The sequence below is a fragment of the Oncorhynchus nerka genome, unplaced genomic scaffold, assembly GCF_034236695.1.
Source record: "Oncorhynchus nerka isolate Pitt River unplaced genomic scaffold, Oner_Uvic_2.0 unplaced_scaffold_1723, whole genome shotgun sequence".
Classification (NCBI taxonomy): Eukaryota; Metazoa; Chordata; class Actinopteri; order Salmoniformes; family Salmonidae; genus Oncorhynchus; species Oncorhynchus nerka.
The window spans coordinates 1-27,189 of NW_027039605.1; the positions used below are offsets into that span (position 1 = coordinate 1).

The 27,189-nt window shown below is 44.2% G+C and overlaps 1 protein-coding gene across 1 annotated transcript; it reads right to left on the minus strand.

Annotated features, from left to right (window-relative positions):
- Positions 1-98: 98 nt before the first annotated feature.
- LOC115118821 (uncharacterized) lies at positions 99-24,754 on the minus strand (the record flags this gene model as incomplete). The annotated part of the gene is made up of 7 exons (XM_065015083.1): positions 24,667-24,754; positions 23,925-24,501; positions 20,165-20,281; positions 15,383-15,449; positions 15,157-15,249; positions 12,447-14,669; positions 99-275 (listed from the first exon to the last, which is right to left on the minus strand). Coding segments are annotated over exons 1-7 (3,307 nt in total), but the record flags the coding sequence as incomplete, so codon positions are not given.
- Between the last annotated feature and the right edge of the window lie 2,435 nt (positions 24,755-27,189).

Below are 27,189 nucleotides of genomic sequence, written 5' to 3' on the forward strand. Positions count from 1 at the left end.
ATAATGTTTACATGGCAGAATGGCAAAAAACAGACTAATGGAGTGATATGGATAAACAGATGTTTTATAAACCAGATAAATAACTGGTATAATATGACATCTCTGAAAAAACACTAACCTCAGCTGTGAGATGTAGGGCAGACACTGAAGGAAACTCCTCACTTCACTCTCTTCATCTGACCAGCCCTTCAGCTCTACTGGTTTCTTCTCTGGTTGGAGTTTCAGCACTTCTAGGAGGAGGGAGGCCTTTCTCTCTGAGAGGTCTAAATACCAGACTGCAAAGTAAATTGTATATTGAAATCACTGTGTGTAGAAAGTTTCAATGATCCCTATGTAACACCAGTAATGATGTTATATTAATATTTTAATAATGTTTTTTTTGCGGAAAATAGTAGTTTTCAGAGGGAATTTTCACTCCCAAAAATGTGTGATCCCATTTTAGAAGCGCATTAACACACTTCACACCACTGAGGTGCGGTATTTCGCTGGCCACGCAGAGTTTGTCCTATTGTTAATGCCTACATAATAAAGCAGTATAAAGATAAATTTCATAGCAGATGCGAATTACAGGAGCAATAAGGGCTAATTGCCTTGCTCATTGACACGTTTTTCAGCTTATCAGCTCTGGGATTCGAACTAGCAACCTTTGGGTTATTGGTCCAATGCTCACTGGTCCAACGCTCTTAACCTAGGCTACTGCAAAATGTCTTCTACAACAAAAACTAACAATGGGTAGAGGTCGACCGATTAATCGGAATAATAATAAAGTTTTGAATAAGAAATCAGTATTTTTACACTTATTTTGCCGATTTTATTAAATACATATATTTTGTTTCACCTTTATTTAACTAGGCAAGTCAGTTAAGAACACATTCTTATTTCCAATGACGGCCTAGGAACAGTGGGTTAACTGCCTTGTTCAGGGGCAGAACGACAGATTTTCACCTTGTCAGCTCGGGGATCCAATCTTGCGACCTTACAGTTAACTAGTCCAACGCAATAACGACATGCCTCTCATTGCACTGCACAAGGAGACTGCCTATTACGCGCATGCAGTAAGCCAGGGTAAGCTAGCATTAAACTTATCTTATAAAAAACAATCAATCAATCAATCATAATCACTAGTTAACTACACATGGTTGATGATATTACTAGATATTATCTAGCGTGTCCTGCGTTGCATATAATCTGACTGAGCATTTTATTTTATTTTTATTTTATTTTACCTTTATTTAACCAGGTAGGCTAGTTGAGAACAAGTTCTCATTTACAACTGCGACCTGGCCAAGATAAAGCATAGCAGTGTGAACAGACAACAACACAGTTACACATGGAGTAAACAATTAACAAGTCAATAACACAGTAGAAAAAAAAGGGGGGAGTCTATATACAATGTGTGCAAAAGGCATGAGGAGGTAGGCAAATAATTACAATTTAGCAGATTAACACTGGAGTGATAAATGATCAGATGGTCATGTACAGGTAGAGATATTGGTGTGCAAAAGAGCAGAAAAGTAAATAAATATAAACAGTATGGGGATGAGGTAGGTAGATTGGGTGGGCTATTTACAGATGGACTACGTACAGCTGCAGCGATCTGTTAGCTGCTCAGATAGTTGATGTTTAAAGTTGCTGAGGGAGATAAAAGTCTCCAACTTCAGCGATTTTTGCAATTCGTTCCAGTCACAGGCAGCAGAGAACTGGAACGAAAGGCGGCCAAATGAGGTGTTGGCTTTAGGGATGATCAGTGAGATACACCTGCTGGAGCGCGTGCTACGGGTGGGTGTTGCCATCGTGACCAGTGAACTGAGATTACATTTACATTTAACATTTAAGTCATTTAGCAGACGCTCTTATCCAGAGCGACTTACAAATTGGTGCTTTCACCTTATGACATCCAGTGGAACAGCCACTTTACAATAGTGCATCTAGGTCTTTTAAGGGGGGAGGAGGGGGAGAAGGATTACTTTATCCTATCCTAGGTATTCCTTAAAGAGGTGGGGTTTCAGGTGTCTCCGGAAGGTGGTGATTGACTCCGCTGTCCTGGCGTCGTGAGGGAGTTTGTTCCACCATTGGGGGGCCAGAGCAGCGAACAGTTTTGACTGGGCTGAGCGGGAACTGTACTTCCTCAGTGGTAGGGAGGCGAGCAGGCCAGAGGTGGATGAACGCAGTGCCCTTGTTTGGGTGTAGGGCCTGATCAGAGCCTGGAGGTAGTGAGGTGCCGTTCCCCTCACAGCTCCGTAGGCAAGCACCATGGTCTTGTAGCGGATGCGAGCTTCAACTGGAAGCCAGTGGAGAGAGCGGAGGAGCGGGGTGACGTGAGAGAACTTGGGAAGGTTGAACACCAGACGGGCTGCGGCGTTCTGGATGAGTTGTAGGGGTTTAATGGCACAGGCAGGGAGCCCAGCCAACAGCGAGTTGCAGTAATCCAGACGGGAGATGACAAGTGCCTGGATTAGGACCTGCGCCGCTTCCTGTGTGAGGCAGGGTCGTACTCTGCGGATGTTGTAGAGCATGAACCTACAGGAACGGGCCACCGCCTTGATGTTATTTGAGAACGACAGGGTGTTGTCCAGGATCACGCCAAGGTTCTTAGCGCTCTGGGACGAGGACACAATGGAGTTGTCAACCGTGATGGCGAGATCATGGAACGGGCAGTCCTTCCCCAGGAGGAAGAGCAGCTCCGTCTTGCCGAGGTTCAGCTTGAGGTGATGATCCGTCATCCACACTGATATGTCTGCCAGACATGCAGAGATGCGATTCGCCACCTGGTCGTCAGAAGGGGGAAAGGAGAAGATTAATTGTGTGTCGTCTGCATAGCAATGATAGGAGAGACCATGTGAGGTTATGACAGAGCCAAGTGACTTGGTGTATAGCGAGAATAGGAGAGGGCCTAGAACAGAGCCCTGGGGGACACCAGTGGTGAGAGCACGTGGTGAGGAGACGGATTCTCGCCACGCCACCTGGTAGGAGCGACCTGTCAGGTAGGACGCAATCCAAGCGTGGGCCGCGCCGGAGATGCCCAACTCGGAGAGGGTGGAGAGGAGGATCTGATGGTTCACAGTATCGAAGGCAGCCGATAGGTCTAGAAGGATGAGAGCAGAGGAGAGAGAGTTAGCTTTAGCAGTGCGGAGCGCCTCCGTGATACAGAGAAGAGCAGTCTCAGTTGAATGACTAGTCTTGAAACCTGACTGATTTGGATCAAGAAGGTCATTCTGAGAGAGATAGCGGGAGAGCTGGCCAAGGCCGGCACGTTCAAGAGTTTTGGAGAGAAAAGAAAGAAGGGATACTGGTCTGTAGTTGTTGACATCGGAGGGATCGAGTGTAGGTTTTTTCAGAAGGGGTGCAACTCTCGCTCTCTTGAAGACGGGAGGGACGTAGCCAGCGGTCAGGGATGAGTTGATGAGCGAGGTGAGGTAAGGGAGAAGGTCACCGGAGATGGTCTGGAGAAGAGAGGAGGGGATAGGGTCAAGCGGGCAGGTTGTTGGGCGGCCGGCCGTCACAAGACGCGAGATGTCATCTGGAGAGAGAGGGGAGAAAGAGGTCAGAGCACAGGGTAGGGCAGTGTGAGCAGAACCAGCGGTGTCGTTTGACTTAGCAAACGAGGATCGGATGTCGTCGACCTTCTTTTCAAAATGGTTGACGAAGTCATCTGCAGAGAGGGAGGAGGGGGGAGGGGGAGGAGGATTCAAGAGGGAGGAGAAGGTGGCAAAGAGCTTCCTAGGGTTAGAGGCAGATGCTTGGAATTTAGAGTGGTAGAAAGTGGCTTTAGCAGCAGAGACAGAGGAGGAAAATGTAGAGAGGAGGGAGTGAAAGGTTGCCAGGTCCGCACGGAGGCGAGTTTTCCTCCATTTCCGCTCGGCTGCCCGGAGCCCTGTTCTGTGAGCTCGCAATGAGTCGTCGAGCCACGGAGCGGGAGGGGAGGACCGAGCCGGCCTGGAGGATAGGGGACATAGAGAGTCAAAGGATGCAGAAAGGGAGGAGAGGAGGGTTGAGGATGCAGAATCAGGAGATAGGTTGGAGAAGGTTTGAGCAGAGGGAAGAGATGATAGGATGGAAGAGGAGAGAGTAGCGGGGAGAGAGAGCGAAGGTTGGGACGGCGCGATACCATCCGAGTAGGGGCAGTGTGGGAAGTGTTGGATGAGAGCGAGAGGGAAAAGGATACAAGGTAGTGGTCGGAGACTTGGAGGGGAGTTGCAATGAGGTTAGTGGAGGAACAGCATCTAGTAAAGATGAGGTCGAGCGTATTGCCTGCCTTGTGAGTAGGGGGAAGGTGAGAGGGTGAGGTCAAAAGAGGAGAGGAGTGGAAAGAAGGAGGCAGAGAGGAATGAGTCAAAGGTAGACGTGGGGAGGTTAAAGTCGCCCAGAACTGTGAGAGGTGAGCCGTCCTCAGGAAAGGAGCTTATCAAGGCATCAAGCTCATTGATGAACTCTCCGAGGGAACGTGGAGGGCGATAAATGATAAGGATGTTAAGCTTGAAAGGGCTGGTAACTGTGACAGCATGGAATTCAAAGGAGGCGATAGACAGATGGGTAAGGGGAGAAAGAGAGAATGACCACTTGGGAGAGATGAGGATCCCGGTGCCACCACCCCGCTGACCAGAAGCTCTCGGGGTGTGCGAGAGCACGTGGGCGGACGAAGAGAGAGCAGTAGGAGTAGCGGTGTTGTCTGTGGTGATCCATGTTTCCGTCAGAGCCAAGAAGTCGAGGGACTGGAGGGAGGCATAGGCTGAGATGAACTCTGCCTTGTTGGCCGCAGATCGGCAGTTCCAGAGGGTACCGGAGACCTGGAACTCCACGTGGGTCGTGCGCGCTGGGACCACCAGATTAGGGTGGCTGCGGCCATGCGGTGTGGAGCGTTTGTATGGTCTGTGCAGAGAGGAGAGAACAGGGATAGACAGACACATAGTTGACAGGCTAGAGAAGAGGCTACGCTAATGCAGAGGAGATTGGAATGACAAGTGGACTACACGTCTCGAATGTTCAGAAAGTTAAGCTTACGTAGCAAGAATCTAATTGACTAAAATGATTAAAATGATAGAGTACTGCTGGGGTAGGCTAGCTGCGTTGTTGACACTACCCTAATCAAGTCGTACTGTTGAGTGTGAAGTTTCTACAATGCTGCTTATCAGGAGCTAGCTGGCTAGCTAGCAGTGTTGGTTATGTTGCGTTAGGAGAACGACAATAGCTGGCTAGCTAACCTAGAAAATCGCTCTAGACTACACAATTATCTTTGAAACAAAGACGGCTATGTAGCTAGCTATGTAGCTAGCTACGATCAAACAAATCACACCGTTGGGACTGTAATGAAATTAAATGAAAAAGTGATACTACCTGTGGAGCGACGCGGAATGCGACCGGAATGCGAAAGTTCTATTCAGTAGACGTTGGCTGGCTATTGGCTAGCTAGGAGTGTCTCCTACGTTAAGGACGACAAAATAGCTGGCTAGCTAACCTCGGTGAATTAAGATAATCACTCTAAGACTACACACTCTAAACTACACAATTATCTTGGATACGAAGACAGCAAAGACAACTATGTAGCTATCTAATACTACACTAATCAAGTCGTTCGGTTGAGTGTGATAGTTACTACAGTGCTACGGTAGCCGGTGAACGTATGCTAGCTGGCTAGCTGCTAGGCAGATAGGAGGGCGACGAAATACGATAATAACGCAATTATCACTCTAAGACTCCACACTCTAAGCTACACAATTATCTTGGATACGAAGACAGCAAAGACAACTATGTAGCTAGCTAACACTACACTAATCAAGTCGTTCAGTTGAGTGTGATAGTTACTACAGTGCTACGGTAGCCGGTGAACGTATGCTAGCTGGCTAGCTGCTAGGCAGATAGGAGGGCGACGAAATACGATAATAACGCAATTATCACTCTAAGACTCCACACTCTAAGCTACACAATTATCTTGGATACGAAGACAGCAAAGACAACTATGTAGCTAGCTATGTAGCTAGCTAACACTACACTAATCAAGACGTTCAGTTGAGTGTGATAGTTACTACAGTGCTACGGTAGACGGTGAACGTGTTGGACAGATAGGAGACGACAGATAGGAGACGACGAAATACGATAATTACGCAATTATCTTTGATACAACGACGACTATGTAGCTAGCTAAGAGGAAATTGCTAAGATTAGACAAATCAGACCGTTGTACTATAATGAAATGTAATGAAATGTAATGAAAAAGTTATACAACCTGCAGACCGAAGCGCGGATGCGACCAGTTCGCTCCAACCCGGAAGTCACTCGATAAGGTGGAGCTTTACCTAGCATGGACTTATAGATGACCTGGAGCCAGTGGGTCTGGCGAGGAATATGTAGCGAGGGCCAGCCGACTAGAGCATACAGGTCGCAGTGGTGGGTGGTATAAGGTGCTTTAGTAACAAAACGGATGGCACTGTGATAAACTGCATCCAGTTTGCTGAGTAGAGTATTGGAAGCTATTTTGTAGATGACATCGCCGAAGTCGAGGATCAGTAGGATAGTCAGTTTTACTAGGGTAAGTTTGGCGGCGTGAGTGAAGGAGGCTTTGTTGCGGGAATAGAAAGCCGACTCTAGATTTGATTTTAGATTGGAGATGTTTGATATGAGTCTGGAAGGAGAGTTTACAGTCTAGCCAGACACCTAGGTATTTATAGTTGTCCACATATTCTAGGTTGGAACCATCCAGGGTGGTGATGCTAGTCGGGCTTGCGGGTGCAAGCAGCGAACGGTTGAAAAGCATGCATTTGGTTTTACTAGCGTTTAAGAGCAGTTGGAGGCCACGGAAGGAGTGTTGTATGGCATTGAAGCTCGTTTGGAGGTTAGATAGCACAGTGTCCAAGGAAGGGCCAGAAGTATACAGAATGGTGTCGTCTGCGTAGAGCTGGATCAGGGAATCGCCCGCAGCAAGTGCAACATCATTGATATATACAGAGAAAAGAGTCTGCCCGAGAATTGAACCCTGTGGCATCCCTATAGAGACTGCCAGAGGACTGAACTCTGTCTGCAAAGTAGTTGGTGAACCAGGCAAGGCAGTCATTAGAAAAAACCGAGGCTACTGAGTCTGCCGATAAGAATATGGTGATTGACAGAGTCGAAAGCCTTGGCCAGGTCGATGAAGACGGCTGCACAGTACTGTCTTTTATCGATGGCGGTTATGATATCGTTTAGTACCATGAGCGTGGCTGAGGTGCACCTGTGACCGGCTCGGAAACCAGATTGCACAGCGGAGAAGGTATGGTGGGATTCGAGATGGTCAGTGACCTGTTTGTTAACTTGGCTTTCGAAGACCTTAGATAGGCAGGGCAGGATGGATATAGGTCTGTAACAGTTTGGGTCCAGGGTGTCTCCCCCTTTGAAGAGGGGGATGACTGCGGCAGCTTTCCAATCCTTGGGGATCTCAGACGATATGAAAGAGAGGTTAAACAGGCTGGTAATAGGGGTTGCGACAATGGCGGCGGATAGTTTCAGAAATAGAGGGTCCAGATTGTTAAGCCCAGCTGATTTGTACAGGTCCAGCTTTTGCAGCTCTTTCAGAACATCTGCTATCTGGATTTGGGTAAAGGAGAACCTGGAGAGGCTTGGGCGAGTAGCTGGGGGGGCTGTTGGCCGATGTTGGAGTAGCCAGGAGGAAGGCATGGCCAGCCGTTGAGAAATGCTTTTTGAAGTTTTCGATAATCATGGATTTATCGGTGGTGACCGTGTTACCCAGCCTCAGTGCAGTGGGCATCTGGGAGGAGGTGCTCTTGTTCTCCATGGACTTTACAGTGTCCCAGAACTTTTTGGAATTAGAGCTACAGAATGCAAATTTCTGCCTGAAGAAGCTGGCCTTTGATTGACTGCGTGTATCGGTTCCTGACTTCCCTGAACAGTTGCATTTGGGACAATTCAATGCTATTGCAGTCCGCCACAGGATATTTTTGTGATGGTCGAGGGCAGTCAGGTCTGGAGTGAACCAAGGGTTATATCTGTTCTAGTTCTGCATTTTTCGAACGGAGCATGCTTATCTAAAATGGTGAGGAAGTTACTTTTAAACACTGACCAGGCATCCTCAACTGACGCGGGATAAGGTCAATATCCTTCCAGGATACCCGGGCCAGGTCGATTAGAAAGGCCTGCTCGCAGAAGTGTTTTAGGGAGCGTTTGACAGTGATGAGGTGTGGTCGTTTGACTGCGGACCCATAGCGGATACAGGCAATGAGGCAGTGATTGCTGAGATCCTGGTTGAAGACAGCGGAGGTGTATTTGGAGGGCCAGTTGGTCAGGATGACGACTATGAGGGTGCCCTTGTTTACAGATTTAGGGTTGTACCTGGTGGGTTCCTTGATGATTTGTGTGAGATTGAGGGCATCTAGTTTAGACTGTAGGACTGCCGGGGTGTTAAGCATATCCCAGTTTAGGTCACCTAACAGAACAAACTCTGAAGCTAGATGGGGGGGCGATCACTTCACAAATGTTGTCCAGGGCACAGCTGGGAGCTGAGGGGGGTCGGTAGCAGGCGGCAACAGTGAGAGACTTATTTCTGGAGAGAGTAATTTTTTTAATTAGTAGTTCGAACTGTTTGGGTATGGACCTGGATAGTATGACATTACTTTGCAGGCTATCTCTGCAGTAGACTGCAACTCCTCCCCCTTTGGCAGTTCTATCGTGACGGAAAATGTTATAGTTGGGTATGGAAATCTCAGAATTTTTGGTGGCCTTCCTAAGCCAGGATTCAGACACGGCAAGGACATCAGGGTTAGCAGAGTGTGCTAAAGCAGTGAGTAAAACAAACATAGGGAGGAGGCTTCTGATGTTGATGTTGCGCTGTTTATGACTTCAAGCCTATCGACTCTCGAGATGAGGCTGGTATAACCGAAGTGAAATGGCTAGCTAGTTAGCGTGCGCTAATAGCTAATAGCGTTTCAAATGTCACTCGCTCTGAGCCTTGGAGTGGTTGTTTCCCTTGCTCTGCATGGGTAACAGTGCTTCGAGGGTGGCTGTTGTCGTTGTGTTCCTGGTTCGAGCCCAGGGAGGAGCGAGGAGAGGGACGAAAGCTATACTGTTACACTGGCAATACTAAACCCCCACCCTCCATTTGGAAAATCTGACCACGAATCCATTTTGTTGATCCCTGCCTACAGACAGAAACTAAAACAAGAAGCGCCCACGCTGAGGTCTGTTCAACGCTGGTCCGACCAATCTGATTCCACACTCCAAGACTGCTTCCATCACGTGGACTGGGATATGTTTCGTATTGCGTCAGACAACAACATTGACGAATACGCTGATTCGGTGTGCGAGTTCATTAGAACGTGCGTTGAAGATGTCGTTCCCATAGCAACGATTAAAACATTCCCAAACCAGAAACCGTGGATTGATGGCAGCATTCGCGTGAAACTGAAAGCGCGAACCACTGCTTTTAATCAGGGCAAGGTGACCGGTAACATGACTGAATACAAACAGTGTAGCTATTCCCTCCGCAAGGCAATCAAACAAGCTAAGCGTCAGTATAGAGACAAACTCCCTCACGACGCCAGGACAGCGGAGTCAATCACCACCTTCCGGAGACACCTGAAACCCCACCTCTTTAAGGAATACCTAGGATAGGATAAAGTAATCCTTCTCACCCCCTTAAAAGATTTAGATGCACTATTGTAAAGTGGCTGTTCCACTGGATGTCATAAGGTGAACGCACCAATTTGTAAGTCGCTCTGGATAAGAGCGTCTGCTAACTGACTTAAATGTAAATGTAAATATAAGTAGAATCTCAATTCAACAGCTCAGACACAAGAGGTATGTGGCAGGGTCTACAGTCAATCACGGAGTACAAAAAGAAAACCAGCCCCGCCACGGACCAGGATGTCTTGCTCCCAGGCAGACTAAATAATTTTTTTGCCCGCTTTGAGGACAATACAGTGCCACTGACACGCCAGCAACCAAAACATGCGGCCTCTCCTTCACTGCAGCCGAGGTGAGTAAAACATTTAAACGTGTTAACCCTCGCAAGGCTGCAGGCCCAGACGGCATCCCCAGCCGCGCCCTCAGAGCATGTGTAGACCAGCTGGCTGGTGTGTTTACGGACATATTCAATCAATCCCTATCCCAGTCTGCTGTTCCCACATGCTTCAAGAGGGCCACCATTGTTCCTGTTCCCAAGAAAGCTAAGGTAACTGAGCTAAACGACTACTGCCCCGTAGCACTCACTTCTGTCATCATGAAGTGCTTTGAGAGACTAGTCAAGGACCATATCACCTCCACCCTACCTGACACCCTAGACCCACTCCAATTTGCTTACCGCCCAAATACGTCCACAGACGATGCAATCTCAACCACACTGCACACTGCCCTAACCCGTCTGGACAAGAGGAATACCTATGTGAGAATGCTGTTCATCGACTACAGCTCGGCATTTAACACCATAGTACCCTCCAAGCTCGTCATCAAGCTCGAGACCCTGGGTCTCGACCCCGCCCTGTGCAACTGGGTACTGGACTTCCTGACGGGCCGCCCCCAGGTGGTGAGGGTAGGCAACAACATCTCCACCTCGCTGATCCTCAACACTGGGGCCCCACAAGGGTGCGTTCTGAGCCCTCTCCTGTACTCCCTGTTCACCCACGACTGCGTGGCCACGCACGCCTCCAACTCAATCATCAAGTTTGCGGACGACACAACAGTGGTAGGCTTGATTACCAACAACAACGAGACGGCCTACAGGGAGGAGGTGAGGGCCCTCGGAATGTGGTGTCAGGAAAATAACCTCACATTCAACGTCAACAAAACTAAGGAGATGATTGTGGACTTCAGGAAACAGCAGAGGGAACACCCCCCTATCCACATCAATGGAACAGTAGTGGAGAGGATAGCAAGTTTTAAGTTCCTCGGCATACACATCACAGACAAACTGAATTGGTCCACCCACACAGACAGCATCGTGAAGAAGGCGCAGCAGCGCCTCTTCAACCTCAGGAGGCTGAAGAAATTCGGCTTGTCACCAAAATCACTCACAAACTTCTACAGATGCACAATCGAGAGCATCCTGGCGGGCTGTATCACCGGCTGGTACGGCAACTGCTCCTCCCACAACCGTAAGGCTCTCCAGAGGGTAGTGAGGTCTGCACAACGCATCACCGGGGGCAAACTACCTGCCCTCCAGGACACCTACACCACCCGATGTTACAGGAAGGCCATAAAGATCATCAAGGACAACAACCACCCGAGCCACTGCCTGTGCACCCCGCTATCATCCAGAAGGCGAGGTCAGTACAGGTGCATCAAAGCTGGGACCGAGAGACTGAAAAACAGCTTCTATCTCAAGGCCATCAGACTGTTAAACAGCCACCACTAACATTGAGTGGCTGCTGCCAACACACTGACTCAACTCCAGCCACTTTAATAATGGGAATTGATGGGAAATGATGTAAAATATATCACTAGCCACTTTAAACTATGCTACCTAATATAATGTTTACATACCCTACATTATTCATCTCATATGTATACATATATACTGTACTCTATATCATCTACTGCATCTTTATGTAATACATGTATCACTAGCCACTTTAACTATGCCACTTTGTTTACATACTCATCTCATATGTATATACTGTACTCGATACCATCTACTGTATCTTGCCTATGCCGCTCTGTACCATCACTCATTCATATATCTTTATGTACATATTCTTTATCCCCTTACACTTGTGTGTATAAGACAGTAGTTTTGGAATTGTTAGTTAGATTACTTGTTGGTTATTACTGCATTGTCGGAACTAGAAGCACAAGCATTTCGCTACACTCGCATTAACATCTGCTAACCATGTGTATGTGACAAATACAATTTGTTTTGATTTGGTTTAAAGTGCCTATAAGAACATCCAATAGTCAAAGGTTAATGAAATACAAATGGTGTAGAGGTGTAGAGGGAAATATTCCTATAATTCCTATAATAACTACCTAAAACTTCTTACCTGGGAATATTGAAGACTCATGTTAAAAGGAACCACCAGCTTTCATATGTTCTGAGCAAGGAACTGAAACGTTAGCTTTCTTACATGGCACATATTGCACTTTTACTTTCTTCTCCAACACTTTGTTTTTGCATTATTTAAACCAAATTGAACATGTTTCATTATTTATTTGAGGCTTTATTGATGTATTATATTAAGTTAAAATAAGTGTTCATTCAGTATTGTTGTAATTGTCATTATTACAAATGAATACAATTTAAAAGAAAATCGGTATCAGCTTTTTTGGTCCTCCAATAATCGGTATCGGCATCTGCGTCGAAAAATCATAATCAGTCGACCTCTAGTTTGGACTATGTGGCAGAGGTTCCCAAACGTTGTAGTGAGAATTGGATCAAATATTTATCATAGATAGACTTTTGTTCAAAAGTTATTCATTAAAATGTTATTCACATGAATATCAAGTTAGATTGACTTGATGTAGCTCACCATTGACTGGGACATCTGTCTCTCTGCTGGTTTCACTGGTGTCTCTTTCTCCATAGACAGCTGACACTCTGACTCTGTAGCAGGTACTGAGGTTCAGAGTTACATCACAGTAACATTCAGGTCCCTCTGTTACCATGGTAGACCAGCCCTCCAGTCCTGTCTCTTTATAGTCTACTTTGTAGTGGAGTACAGAGGCACCATCTTCACACTCAGGCTGGAACCAAGTCACTTTGACAGTTTCCTTTGTTTTGTTCAGCAGCCGGCTCACATACAGCTGTTCAGGTGGGGATCTCAGGGTCTTGACCTCAATGACCTTGCTAAAGTCACTCATACCAGAGTGTTCTATAACAGAGTACCTGATCTGGTACAGTGTGAACGGTTTCAGACCTGGCACCAGACAGGTTTCTGCAGGAGCCTGGGTGTCTACTACATTCCATGGCCGTTTGCTAACCTTGATAACACCAGTAGTCATGACTCTGTACTCTACTCTGTACCTCTCAGGTCTTCTGATGGTTGACTGTGGAAACTGCAGGAGGACACAGCTCTGTTTTATCTCTGCTACCTGGACTGGATCAGGTTTTAATCCCAGCTGGAAGTTAGTAGTGATGAGACTGCCTTGTTGATATAGACGAATGGAGGATCCAGGAACACGGATATCTGGTATAACTGCTGCTATGAACTTGATGTTCTCTCCATCTCTTCTGACTTCATAGGATTTGGAGAACAAGCGGAGGGCAGACTGTATTTTCTGAGTTAAATCGGGAGGTTTGAATGGTCGCTGTGTCTCCTGCTGTCCAGTGAGAACAGATTGGTTCACGGTGTTCTCTTGTACAGAGTGTTTGTGCTGCTGTCCAGTGAGATCAGATTCGTTCACGGTGTTCTCTTGTACAGAGTGTTTGTGCTGCTGTCCAGTGAGATCAAATTGGTTCACGGTGTTCTCTTGTACAGAGTGTTTGTGCTGCTGTCCAGTGAGATCAGATTGGTTCACGGTGTTCATTGGAACAGAGTGTTTGTGCTGCTGTCCAGTGAGATCAGATTGGTTCACGGTGTTCATTAGAACAGAGTGTTTGTGCTGCTCCATGGTGGAGAGGAATGGATCTTCATCCTCCAGGGAGGTCAGAGTGAAACACAGCAGCCTGTCCTTTGATGATCTGAGGACACCGTCCAGCTCTTCCTCAGATTTCATTATGGGGATGTTTCTTGTTTTACAGACATTCAGAGCCTTCACCTCCGCTGCCTTGTTGTTTAGCCACAACTGTATGGACTGAGGACAGAACGGTGACTGGTCATGGTTCTGGAGAATGTCTCTCAGTCTGTTTTCATCCACCGCTTCACTCTCTCTCATGGTCTTTACTGCCATGGCCAGCTCTCTCTTAAACTGCGACTGGTACGTCTGCAGAAGCTCTGATAATCTAGACAGTTTATACTTCAGATCAGGAAACCATTTCATCACACAACCATTGGTGAAGTCTGTCATCATCTCCTGGCATCTCATGGTGGCCTGCCTCAGATGGTCCAGCACACCCTCTGCCTTTGTGAAAAATTGAATTTCAACAGAATTGTCCAGATTCTTCAGAGGATAGAGCCATGCGTACAGAGGCACTGCTTTCTCTCCTTGCTGTCCAAGGTGCTTCGGGAAATTTTCATAGACTTTTAGAGCTCTGTCATACGTCATGGAGCCATTGATATGGTCTAAATCACAGTAGAGAGTACACTGATACAACGAACTGTTCAGTTTCTCAGTGTCACTCAAGCTGGAAAAGATCTGATCTGCACTGAAGGTGGGGATCATCTTCTTTACAACACTGTGCATATCTGCCTCTCCTGTAACACTGTGTTGTCCGCTGATGTGTTTGTAATCAAAGATAAAGAACGCTTGAGCTCCATAGAGAACAGCCATGACCACATGAGTTGCCTTTCGTTGTGTTCTGACTGTCTCCTCCTGAAGCACCCTGTGACTGAGCATGTCCAGTCTGGTAGTGGTTCTGTACTGTAGAGTGACCCGGTCCTGCAGTGTGGACTGAACAGGATGGTTCAGGTATCCAGCAGCACCTCCAACCTCCACCAGTCCAGACAAGACACTGGCTCTGAGAGGAGTGGTCACATCCAGAGCCCTGAATCTGTCCTGAAGGGAGTCTCCTTCAACACACTTCACCTCTGTGAGAGGCCGAGGTAGAGAATGACACATGGAGGCTATTGTACTTTTATCCCAAAGACTGACATCTAAGGAGATAAAACAATATTACATTCCGTGCAGAACTTCCCAATATATCATAATACATAGAGTGGGGAGAACAAGTATTTGATACACTGCCGATTTTGCAGGTTTTCCTACTTACAAAGCATGTAGAGGTCTGTAATTTTTATCATAGGTACACTTAAACTGTGAGAGACGGAATCTAAAACAAAAATCCAGAAAATCACATTGTATGATTTTTCAGTAATTAATTAGCATTTTATTGCATTGCAGTGTATCAAATACTTGTTCTCCCCACTGTATTTCACAATATGAACTATTCACAAGACAAACTATAAAGTCCAGCACTCAACAAAATGTATACCTTTTCTAGCCCAGCGCTGAAGCAGTCCATGCTTTAAACATTAGATAAAACAGCTGTGTTTAAACTATGCACACTTCACACATACCTGAGCAAAACAATAACTATATCCACAATACAACAAGTCTTTAAACTGGAAAAGCATACGGTACCTGAATAAAATGAGTCACTGCGGCAGTCATACAACATCCCAAGATCGAAGGGACGACCGAGGGCAGCCACCACAACACTGTCTGTTGTCCAGTCTGACAATCACAGAAAACACATCATAACATCATTAAAGGCAGTCATTCAGCAGTAATATAACTCACCTTTGGTAAGAACATCCTTATGTTCTAGTACAGGTCATTAAAGGTCAACAGCAGTAATGTAACTAACCTTCAGTCAGGCTTCTGCAGAAATGCTTGGCAGGATTGTTCAGCTCAATGGTCGCGTTCTTGACATTCTGCGGAACATATGTATGTCACTTGAAGTTACTCAACAAAGGATAGTGGGAGAAAACAGTTCAATACAATACAGAAACGTGTTGGTAAACTGATAAGAACAGATGGAGATAGTTGAGAATTGACAGGAAAGTTAAGAGGAAAGTGTATCAAAGTAGCGGAGCTACCTGTTACAACAGGCACAAAAATAGTTTTTAAGATGCTTATAGATATAAATATACAAATATATCCTAGTTATTAATTTAATCTGTTAAGGTAGCTACCAGTACTATCTGTCCAGAAAGTAAAGTATTGTTAAGGTATCTACCAGTACTATCTGTCCAGAAAGTAAAGTATTGTTAAGGTATCTACCAGTACTGTCTATCTAGAAGGTAAAGTATTTTTAAGGTAGCTACCAGTACTATCTGTCCAGAAAGTAAAGTATTGTTAAGGTAGCTACCAGTACTATCTGTCCAGAAAGTAAAGTATTGTTAAGGTAGCTACCAGTACTATCTGTCCAGAAAGTAAAGTATTGTTAAGGTATCTACCAGTACTGTCTATCTAGAAGGTAAAGTATTTTTAAGGTAGCTACCAGTACTGTCTATCTAGAAGGTAAAGTATTTTTAAGGTAGCTACCAGTACTATCTGTCCAGAAAGTAAAGTATTGTTAAGGTATCTACCAGTACTGTCTAACTAGAAGGTAAAGTATTTTTAAGGTAGCTACCAGTACTGTCTATCTAGAAGGTAAAGTATTTTTAAGGTAGCTACCAGTACTATCTGTCCAGAAAGTAAAGTATTGTTAAGGTAGCTACCAGTACTGTATCCTAGAAGGTAAAGTATTGTTAAGGTATCTACCAGTACTGTATCCTAGAAGGTAAAGTATTGTTAAGGTAGCTACCAGTACTATCTGTCCAGAAAGTAAAGTATTGTTAAGGTAGCTACCAGTAATGTCTAGAAGGTAGAATATTGTTACGGTAGTTACCAGTACTGTCTGTCCAGAAGGTAAAGTATTGTTAAGGTAGCTACCAGTAATGTCTAGAAGGTAGAATATTGTTACGGTAGTTACCAGTACTATCTGTCCAGAAAGTAAAGTATTGTTAAGGTAGTTACCAGTACTGTCTGTCCAGAAGGTAAAGTATTGTTAAGGTATCTACCAGTACTGTATCCTAGAAGGTAAAGTATTGTTAAGGTAGCTACCAGTAATGTCTAGAAGGTAGAATATTGTTACGGTAGCTACCAGTACTATCTGTCCAGAAAGTAAAGTATTGTTAAGGTATCTACCAGTACTGTATCCTAGAAGGTAAAGTATTGTTAAGGTAGCTACCAGTAATGTCTAGAAGGTAGAATATTGTTACGGTAGCTACCAGTACTATCTGTCCAGAAAGTAAAGTATTGTTAAGGTATCTACCAGTACTGTATCCTAGAAGGTAAAGTATTGTTAAGGTAGCTACCAGTAATGTCTAGAAGGTAGAATATTGTTACGGTAGTTACCAGTACTGTCTGTCTAGAAGTTAAAGTATTGTTAAGGTAGCTACCAGTACTGTCTATCTAGAAGGTAAAGTATTTTTAAGGTATCTACCAGTACTGTCTGTCTAGAAGGTAAAGTATTTTTAAGGTATCTACCAGTACTGTCTGTCTAGAAGGTAAAGTATTGTTAAGGTAGCTACCAGTACTGTCTAGAAGGTAAAGTATTGTTAAGGTAGTTACCAGTACTGTCTGTGTAGAAGGTGAAGTATTGTTAAGGTAGCTACCAGTACTGTCTGTGTAGAAGGTGAAGTATTGTTAAGGTAGTTACCAGTACTGTCTGTGTAGAAGGTGAAGTATTGTTAAGGTAGCTACCAGTACTGTCTGTGTAGAAGGTGAAGTATTGTTAAGGTAGCTACCAGTACTATCTGTCCAGAAAGTAAAGTATTGTTAAGGTAGTTACCAGTACTGTCTGTGTAGAAGGTGAAGTATTGTTAAGGTAGCTACCAGTACTGTCTGTGTAGAAGGTGAAGTATTGTTAAGGTAGTTACCAGTACTATCTGTCCAGAAAGTAAAGTATTGTTAAGGTAGTTACCAGTACTGTCTGTGTAGAAGGTGAAGTATTGTTAAGGTAGCTACCAGTACTGTCTGTGTAGAAGGTGAAGTATTGTTAAGGTAGCTACCAGTACTATCTGTCCAGAAAGTAAAGTATTGTTAAGGTAGCTACCAGTAATGTCTAGAAGGTAGAATATTGTTACGGTAGCTACCAGTACTATCTGTCCAGAAAGTAAAGTATTGTTAAGGTATCTACCAGTACTGTATCCTAGAAGGTAAAGTATTGTTAAGGTAGCTACCAGTAATGTCTAGAAGGTAGAATATTGTTACGGTAGTTACCAGTACTGTCTGTCTAGAAGTTAAAGTATTGTTAAGGTAGCTACCAGTACTGTCTATCTAGAAGGTAAAGTATTTTTAAGGTATCTACCAGTACTGTCTGTCTAGAAGGTAAAGTATTTTTAAGGTATCTACCAGTACTGTCTGTCTAGAAGGTAAAGTATTGTTAAGGTAGCTACCAGTACTGTCTAGAAGGTAAAGTATTGTTAAGGTAGTTACCAGTACTGTCTGTGTAGAAGGTGAAGTATTGTTAAGGTAGCTACCAGTACTGTCTGTGTAGAAGGTGAAGTATTGTTAAGGTAGTTACCAGTACTGTCTGTGTAGAAGGTGAAGTATTGTTAAGGTAGCTACCAGTACTGTCTGTGTAGAAGGTGAAGTATTGTTAAGGTAGCTACCAGTACTGTCTGTGTAGAAGGTGAAGTATTGTTAAGGTAGCTACCAGTACTGTCTGTGTAGAAGGTGAAGTATTGTTAAGGTAGTTACCAGTACTGTCTGTGTAGAAGGTGAAGTATTGTTAAGGTAGCTACCAGTACTGTCTGTGTAGAAGGTGAAGTATTGTTAAGGTAGCTACCAGTACTATCTGTCCAGAAAGTAAAGTATTGTTAAGGTAGTTACCAGTACTGTCTGTGTAGAAGGTGAAGTATTGTTAAGGTAGCTACCAGTACTGTCTGTGTAGAAGGTGAAGTATTGTTAAGGTAGTTACCAGTACTGTCTGTGTAGAAGGTGAAGTATTGTTAAGGTAGCTACCAGTACTGTCTGTGTAGAAGGTGAAGTATTGTTAAGGTAGCTACCAGTACTATCTGTCCAGAAAGTAAAGTATTGTTAAGGTAGCTACCAGTAATGTCTAGAAGGTAGAATATTGTTACGGTAGTTACCAGTACTATCTGTCCAGAAAGTAAAGTATTGTTAAGGTAGCTACCAGTACTGTCTGTGTAGAAGGTGAAGTATTGTTAAGGTAGCTACCAGTACTGTCTGTGTAGAAGGTGAAGTATTGTTAAGGTAGTTACCAGTACTGTCTGTGTAGAAGGTGAAGTATTGTTAAGGTAGCTACCAGTACTGTCTGTGTAGAAGGTGAAGTATTGTTAAGGTAGCTACCAGTACTATCTGTCCAGAAAGTAAAGTATTGTTAAGGTAGCTACCAGTAATGTCTAGAAGGTAGAATATTGTTACGGTAGCTACCAGTACTATCTGTCCAGAAAGTAAAGTATTGTTAAGGTATCTACCAGTACTGTATCCTAGAAGGTAAAGTATTGTTAAGGTAGCTACCAGTAATGTCTAGAAGGTAGAATATTGTTACGGTAGTTACCAGTACTGTCTGTCTAGAAGTTAAAGTATTGTTAAGGTAGCTACCAGTACTGTCTATCTAGAAGGTAAAGTATTTTTAAGGTATCTACCAGTACTGTCTGTCTAGAAGGTAAAGTATTTTTAAGGTATCTACCAGTACTGTCTGTCTAGAAGGTAAAGTATTGTTAAGGTAGTTACCAGTACTGTCTGTGTAGAAGGTGAAGTATTGTTAAGGTAGCTACCAGTAATGTCTAGAAGGTAGAATATTGTTACGGTAGTTACCAGTACTGTCTGTCCAGAAGGTAAAGTATTGTTAAGGTAGCTACCAGTAATGTCTAGAAGGTAGAATATTGTTACGGTAGCTACCAGTACTATCTGTCCAGAAAGTAAAGTATTGTTAAGGTAGCTACCAGTACTGTCTATCTAGAAGGTAAAGTATTGTTAAGGTAGCTACCAGTAATGTCTAGAAGGTAGAATATTGTTACGGTAGTTACCAGTACTATCTGTCCAGAAAGTAAAGTATTGTTAAGGTAGCTACCAGTAATGTCTAGAAGGTAGAATATTGTTACGGTAGTTACCAGTACTATCTGTCCAGAAAGTAAAGTATTGTTAAGGTAGCTGTCATTACTGTCTGTCTAGAAGTTAAAGTATTGTTAAGGTAGCTACCAGTGCTGTCTATCTAGAAGGTAAAGTATTTTTAAGGTATCTACCAGTACTGTCTGTCTAGAAGGTAAAGTATTTTTAAGGTATCTACCAGTACTGTCTGTCTAGAAGGTAAAGTATTGTTAAGGTAGTTACCAGTACTGTCTGTGTAGAAGGTGAAGTATTGTTAAGGTAGCTACCAGTACTGTCTGTGTAGAAGGTGAAGTATTGTTAAGGTAGCTACCAGTACTGTCTGTGTAGAAGGTGAAGTATTGTTAAGGTAGCTACCAGTACTGTCTGTGTAGAAGGTGAAGTATTGTTAAGGTAGCTACCAGTATTGTCTGTCTAGAAGGTAAAGTATTGTTAAGGTAGCTACCAGTACTGTCTAGAAGGTAAAGTATTGTTAAGGTAACCACCAGTACTGTCCAGAAGGTAAAGTATTGACACTAAATGGTACCTGATCAGAGTTCTCAGCAGGAAGCTCCTCTGTATTATGTTGTAGAATCATGATCTCTCTCTGGAGTCGAGCTTCCAGCCTGGAGGCAATGTGTTCCTCCTGAGTTTTGGTGTTTTCCTTGATAGACATTTACAGCCAACACATTTGTATTATATTAAATCAAGACTTATTGAAATACAGGCAGAAAGGCACATTTAACTTGAGCTCGTAAAAATGGAATAAAATAAAATGCAAAATAAAACTGCAACATGCCACTTTTTAACCTATTGCCTTACAATGATTAATATACTGTCCAATGTCCTGGTGGCAAGAATAAACTATAGACACACCCACCTCTTCAGTATATACCACACACTAGTCCAGGCTATAGACACACCCACCTCTTCAGTATATACCACACACTGGTCCAGGCTATAGACACACCCACCTCTTCAGTATCTACCACACACTGGTCCAGGCTATAGACACACCCACCTCTTCAGTATCTACCACACACTGGTCCAGGCTATAGACACACCCACCTCTTCAGTATCTACCACACACTGGTCCAGGCTATAGACACACCCACCTCTTCAGTATCTACCACACACTGGTCCAGACTATAGACACACCCACCTCTTCAGTATATACCACACACTGGTCCAGGCTATAGACACACCCACCTCTTCAGTATCTACCACACACTGGTCCAGGCTATAGACACACCCACCTCTTCAATATCTACCACACACTGGTCCAGGCTATAGACACACCCACCTCTTCAGTATATACCACACACTGGTCCAGGCTATAGACACACCCACCTCTTCAGTATCTACCACACACTGGTCCAGGCTATAGACACACCCACCTCTTCAGTATCTACCACACACTGGTCCAGGCTATAGACACACCCACCTCTTCACTATCTACCACACACTGGTCCAGGCTATAGACACACCCACCTCTTCAGTATCTACCACACACTGGTCCAGGCTATAGACACACCCACCTCTTCAGTATCTACAACACACTGGTCCAGGCTATAGACACACCCACCTCTACACTATCTACCACAACACTAGTCCAGACTATAGACACACCCACCTCTACACTATCTACCACAACACTAGTCCAGACTATAGACACACCCACCTCTTCAGTATCTACCACACACTGGTCCAGGCTATAGACACACCCACCTCTTCAGTATCTACCACACACTGGGCCAGGCTATAGACACACCCACCTCTTCAGTATCTACCACACACTGGTCCAGGCTATAGACACACCCACCTCTTCAGTATCTACCACACACTGGTCCAGACTATAGACACACCCACCTCTTCACTATCTACCACACACTAGTCCAGACTATAGACACACCCACCTCTACACTATCTATCTACAGACTATAGACACACCCACCTCTTCAGTATCTACCACACAGTCCAGGCTACCTCTTCAGTATATACCACACACTGGCCCAGGCACACCCACCTCTTCAGTATCTACCACACACTGGTCCAGGCTATAGACACACCCACCTCTTCAGTATATACCACACACTGGCCCAGGCTATAGACACACCCACCTCTTCACTATCTACCACACACTAGTCCAGACTATAGACACACCCACCTCTACACTATCTACCACACACTAGTCCAGACTATAGACACACCCACCTCTTCAGTATCTACCACACACTGGTCCAGGCTATAGACACACCCACCTCTTCAGTATATACCACACACTGGTCCAGGCTATAGACACACCCACACCCACACACTGGCCCAGTATCTACCACACACTGGTCCAGACTATAGACACACCCACCTCCTCAGTATCTACCACACACTGGCCCAGACTATAGACACACCCACCTCTTCAGTATCTACCACACACTGGCCCAGACTATAGACACACCCACCTCTTCAGTATCTACCACACACTAGCCCAGTCTATAGACACACCCACCTCTACACTATCTACCACACGCTAGTCCAGACTATAGACACACCCACCTCTACACTATCTACCACACACTAGTCCAGTCTATAGACACACCCACCTCTACACTATCTACCACAACACTAGTCCAGACTATAGACACACCCACCTCTTCAGTATCTACCACACACTGGTCCAGGCTATAGACACACCCACCTCTTCAGTATCTACCACACACTGGTCCAGACTATAGACACACCCACCTCTTCAGTATCTACCACACACCGGCCCAGGCTATAGACACACCCACCTCTTCAGTATCTACCACACACTAGTCCAGACTATAGACACACCCACCTCTACACTATCTACCACAACACTAGTCCAGGCTGTAGACACACCACCTCTTCAGTATCTACCACACACTAGTCCAGACTATAGACACACCCACCTCTACACTATCTACCACAACACTAGTCCAGACTATAGACACACCCACCTCTACACTATCTACCACAACACTAGTCCAGGCTGTAGACACACCCACCTCTTCACTATCTACCACACACTAGTCCAGACTATAGACACACCCACCTCTTCACTATCTACCACACACTAGTCCAGGCTATAGACACACCCACCTCTTCACTATCTACCACACACTAGTCCAGTCTATAGACACACCCACCTCTTCACTATCTACCACACACTAGTCCAGGCTATAGACACACCCACCTCTTCACTATCTACCACACGCTAGTCCAGACTATAGACACACCCACCTCTTCACTATCTACCACACGCTAGTCCAGACTATAGACACACCCACCTCTTCACTATCTACCACACACTGGTCCAGACTATAGACACACCCACCTCTTCACTATCTACCACAACACTAGTCCAGACTATAGACACACCCACCTCCTCAGTATCTACCACAACACTAGTCCAGACTATAGACACACCCACCTCCTCAGTATCTACCACACACTAGTCCAGACTATAGACACACCCACCTCTTCAGTATCTACCACAACACTAGTCCAGACTATAGACACACCCACCTCTTCAGTATCTACCACACACCGGCCCAGGCTATAGACACACCCACCTCTTCAGTATCTACCACACACCGGCCCAGGCTATAGACACACCCACCTCTTCAGTATCTACCACACACCGGCCCAGGCTATAGACACACCCACCTCTTCAGTATCTACCACACACTGGTCCAGGCTATAGACACACCCACCTCTTCACTATCTACCACACACTAGTCCAGACTATAGACACACCCACCTCTTCAGTATCTACCACACACTGGTCCAGACTATAGACACACCCACCTCTTCAGTATCTACCACACACTAGTCCAGACTATAGACACACCCACCTCTTCACTATCTACCACACACGAGTCCAGTCTATAGACACACCCACCTCTACACTATCTACCACACGCTAGTCCAGACTATAGACACACCCACCTCTTCACTATCTACCACAACACTAGTCCAGACTATAGACACACCCACCTCTTCACTATCTACCACAACACTAGTCCAGACTACAGACACACCCACCTCTACACTATCTACCACAACACTAGTCCAGACTATAGACACACCCACCCACCTCTACACTATCTACCACAACACTAGTCCAGACTATAGACACACCCACCTCTTCAGTATCTACCACACACCGGCCCAGGCTATAGACACACCCACCTCTTCAGTATCTACCACACGCTAGTCCAGACTATAGACACACCCACCTCTTCACTATCTACCACAACACTAGTCCAGACTATAGACACACCCACCTCTTCAGTATCTCTCTCATTCTTTATGACATCGTGGTTCCTGTGGTCCTGTAAGGCACACAGAACACAAACAGAAACCTGGTCTGTCTTACAGAAGACCTCCAGAGCTCTGTGGTGCAGCTGGCACAGTTTCTGCTCCAGGTTTCCAGTCACCTCCACCAGGGTGTGTCTCTGTAGAGCTGCTACGGTGTAGTGACGTCTGACATGGCTCTCACAGTAGGAGGCAGTGCAGGTCAGACAGGACTTCACAGCTTTGAGCTGTTTCTCAGTGCAGAAATCACAGGCCACATCTCCAGGTCCAGCGTAGCAGTGCTTGGGAAGAGCAGGGACCTTGAACCCTGCCTGGTGGAGTTTCTCAATCACCTTCTCCAAGGCTGAGTTAGTGAGGAGGTCAGGACGGGTTCTGAATCTCTTTCTGCACTGGGGGCAGTAGTAGTCTCCTGTCTGGTTCCAGTAGGTCTCAATGCACCGTCTGCAGTAACTGTGTCCACAGGGGATGGAGACTGGCTCTTTGAAAACCTCTGTACACACTGAACATCTGAAGTGGTCCTCTGTCAGTAGACTGGCTGTCAGCTCACTGTACACAATGTGGTAGAGAAATGTGGTTGCTGTTTTAAAGACTCACTATTATACAGGACCTAACCTACAATATTTACAGGAATGTGGAAGCTGTTTTAAAGACTATTAATACAGGAGCTAACCTACTAGATTTACAGGAATGTGGAAGCTGTTTTTCACTTACCTGGCATCTTTTCCAAACATAATGGGCCTGTCCATGGAACAATCACTCTTCATGGACAGACATGGGGACCACACCCTCTCCTGTTTTACACTGTGGAAAGATCAAGGAGGGTTTTGTCATTGCGTGAATATGCAGAATTTAATACCTATCTTTCATGTTGACTGTTTGGATATTTCTAAATGAACAGAAATGAAACTATTTTTATATTTCTAAATGGACAGAAATAAAACTATTTTTATATTTCTAAATGGACAGAAACAAAATTATTAAGGAAATTTATATTTGAAAATGATTTCACATGAGGCCTATTTCATATGAAAAGCCTAAATACTTATAACCACTTATGATAAATAAACACCTTTTTCCTTGGATTATTGAATTACCTACATCATGTTATTTTAAGTTATCCATTTAACATCGCAATGTTAAAAAATATGTCTAAATCGGACAATTGAAGACATTCAGGGCTTATGTTAATAGACCTTTCAAAAGTTGTACGTAAAATTTATCAGGAAGTGACTTGATGCTTACTGGTGCCAAAGCTATATGATGTTGCGAAACGGGAGAGGCGTATAACGGTAATATTGTCAAAATTCTTCTTTTAACAACCATCAGATTTGGTAAAAAATATAATAATAAGTTACGAAACATTAGACAATAATTAACAGCAGGCAAAGTTATCATGTCAGGAGAAAATTATATCAAACAACATTTGATGTCCAGTACCATTCAATGTGAGTTCACAGTTGGTGATGAATATTCCTCGTAATTTCCAACAATGTCAATGAGTGTCATCACCATCTTTCCTTTGCGGTACCTCAAACTGTCTCGCTTATCAGCTGAGATAAACATTTATTTGTTAATTTTACTGCAGGCTCAGAGTTTGTCTGAGCAGTGTCTTAACATCATCCTAAAACAGGTTTTAACACGATCCCTAACAGGATCTCACCTTTTTAATATTAGGAGAATTCCACAAATGTTTAAAGGGAGAATCTGTAGTTAAAACAAGAAATGGGACAACCCATTTTTGGGCAAACTATTTTTGGGCTGGAGAAATGTGACTACTCTCAAATTCATGGATGGGGATACGGAAACCAGGACTGGCCATCTATGACATCAAAAATGAAGGTTGTAACGATGTTATGAAGCTATACAGTGTTTGTTCCAGTCCATATCACTAGCAATATAGAACCATTACAGTCCATATCACTAGTAATATAGTCCTATTCCAGTCCATATCACTAGTAATATAGTCCTATTCCATATCACTAGCAATACAGTGCTATTCCAGTCCATATCACTAGTAATACAGTCGTTTTCCAGTCCATATCACTAGTAATATAGTCCTATTCCAGTCCATATCACTAGTAATATAGTCCTATTCCATATCACTAGCAATACAGTGCTATTCCAGTCCATATCACTAGTAATACAGTCCTATTCCAGTCCATATCACTAGTAATATAGTCCTATTCCAGTCCATATCACTAGTAATATAGTCCTATTCCATATCACTAGCAATACAGTGCTATTCCAGTCCATATCACTAGTAATACAGTCCTATTCCAGTCCATATCACTAGTAATACAGTCCTATTCCAGTCCATATCACTAGTAATACAGTCCTATTCCAGTCCATATCACTAGTAATATAGTCCTATTCCAGTCCATATCACTAGCAATATAGTCCTATTCCAGTCCATATCACTAGTAATATAGTCCTATTCCATATCACTAGCAATACAGTGCTATTCGAGTCCATATCACTAGCAATACAGTGCTATTCCAGTCCATATCACTAGTAATACAGTCCTATTCCAGTCCATATCACTAGCAATATAGTCCTATTCCAGTCCATATCACTAGCAATATAGTCCTATTCCATATCACTAGCAATACAGTGCTATTCCAGTCCATATCACTAGCAATAGAGTGCTATTCCATATCACTAGCAGTACAGTCCTATTCCAGTCCATATCACTAGTAATACAGTGCTATTCCAGTCCATATCACTAGTAATACAGTCCTATTCCAGTCCATATCACTAGTAATATAGTCCTATTCCAGTCCATATCACTAGCAATATAGAACCATTACAGTCCACATCACTAGTAATATAGTCCTATTCCATATCACTAGCAATACATTGCTATTCCAGTCCATATCACTAGCAATACAGTGCTATTCCAGTCCATATCACTAGTAATACAGTCCTATTCCAGTCCATATCACTAGTAATATAGTCCTATTCCAGTCCATATCACTAGTAATACAGTCCTATTCCAGTCCACATCACTAGTAATATAGTCCTATTCCAGTCCACATCACTAGTAATATAGTCCTATTCCAGTCCACATCACTAGCAATATAGAACCATTACAGTCCACATCACTAGTAATATAGTCCTATTCCAGTCCATATCACTAGTAATATAGTCCTATTCCAGTCCATATCACTAGTAATATAGGCCTATTCCAGTCCATATCACTAGTAATATAGTCCTATTCCAGTCCACATCACTAGT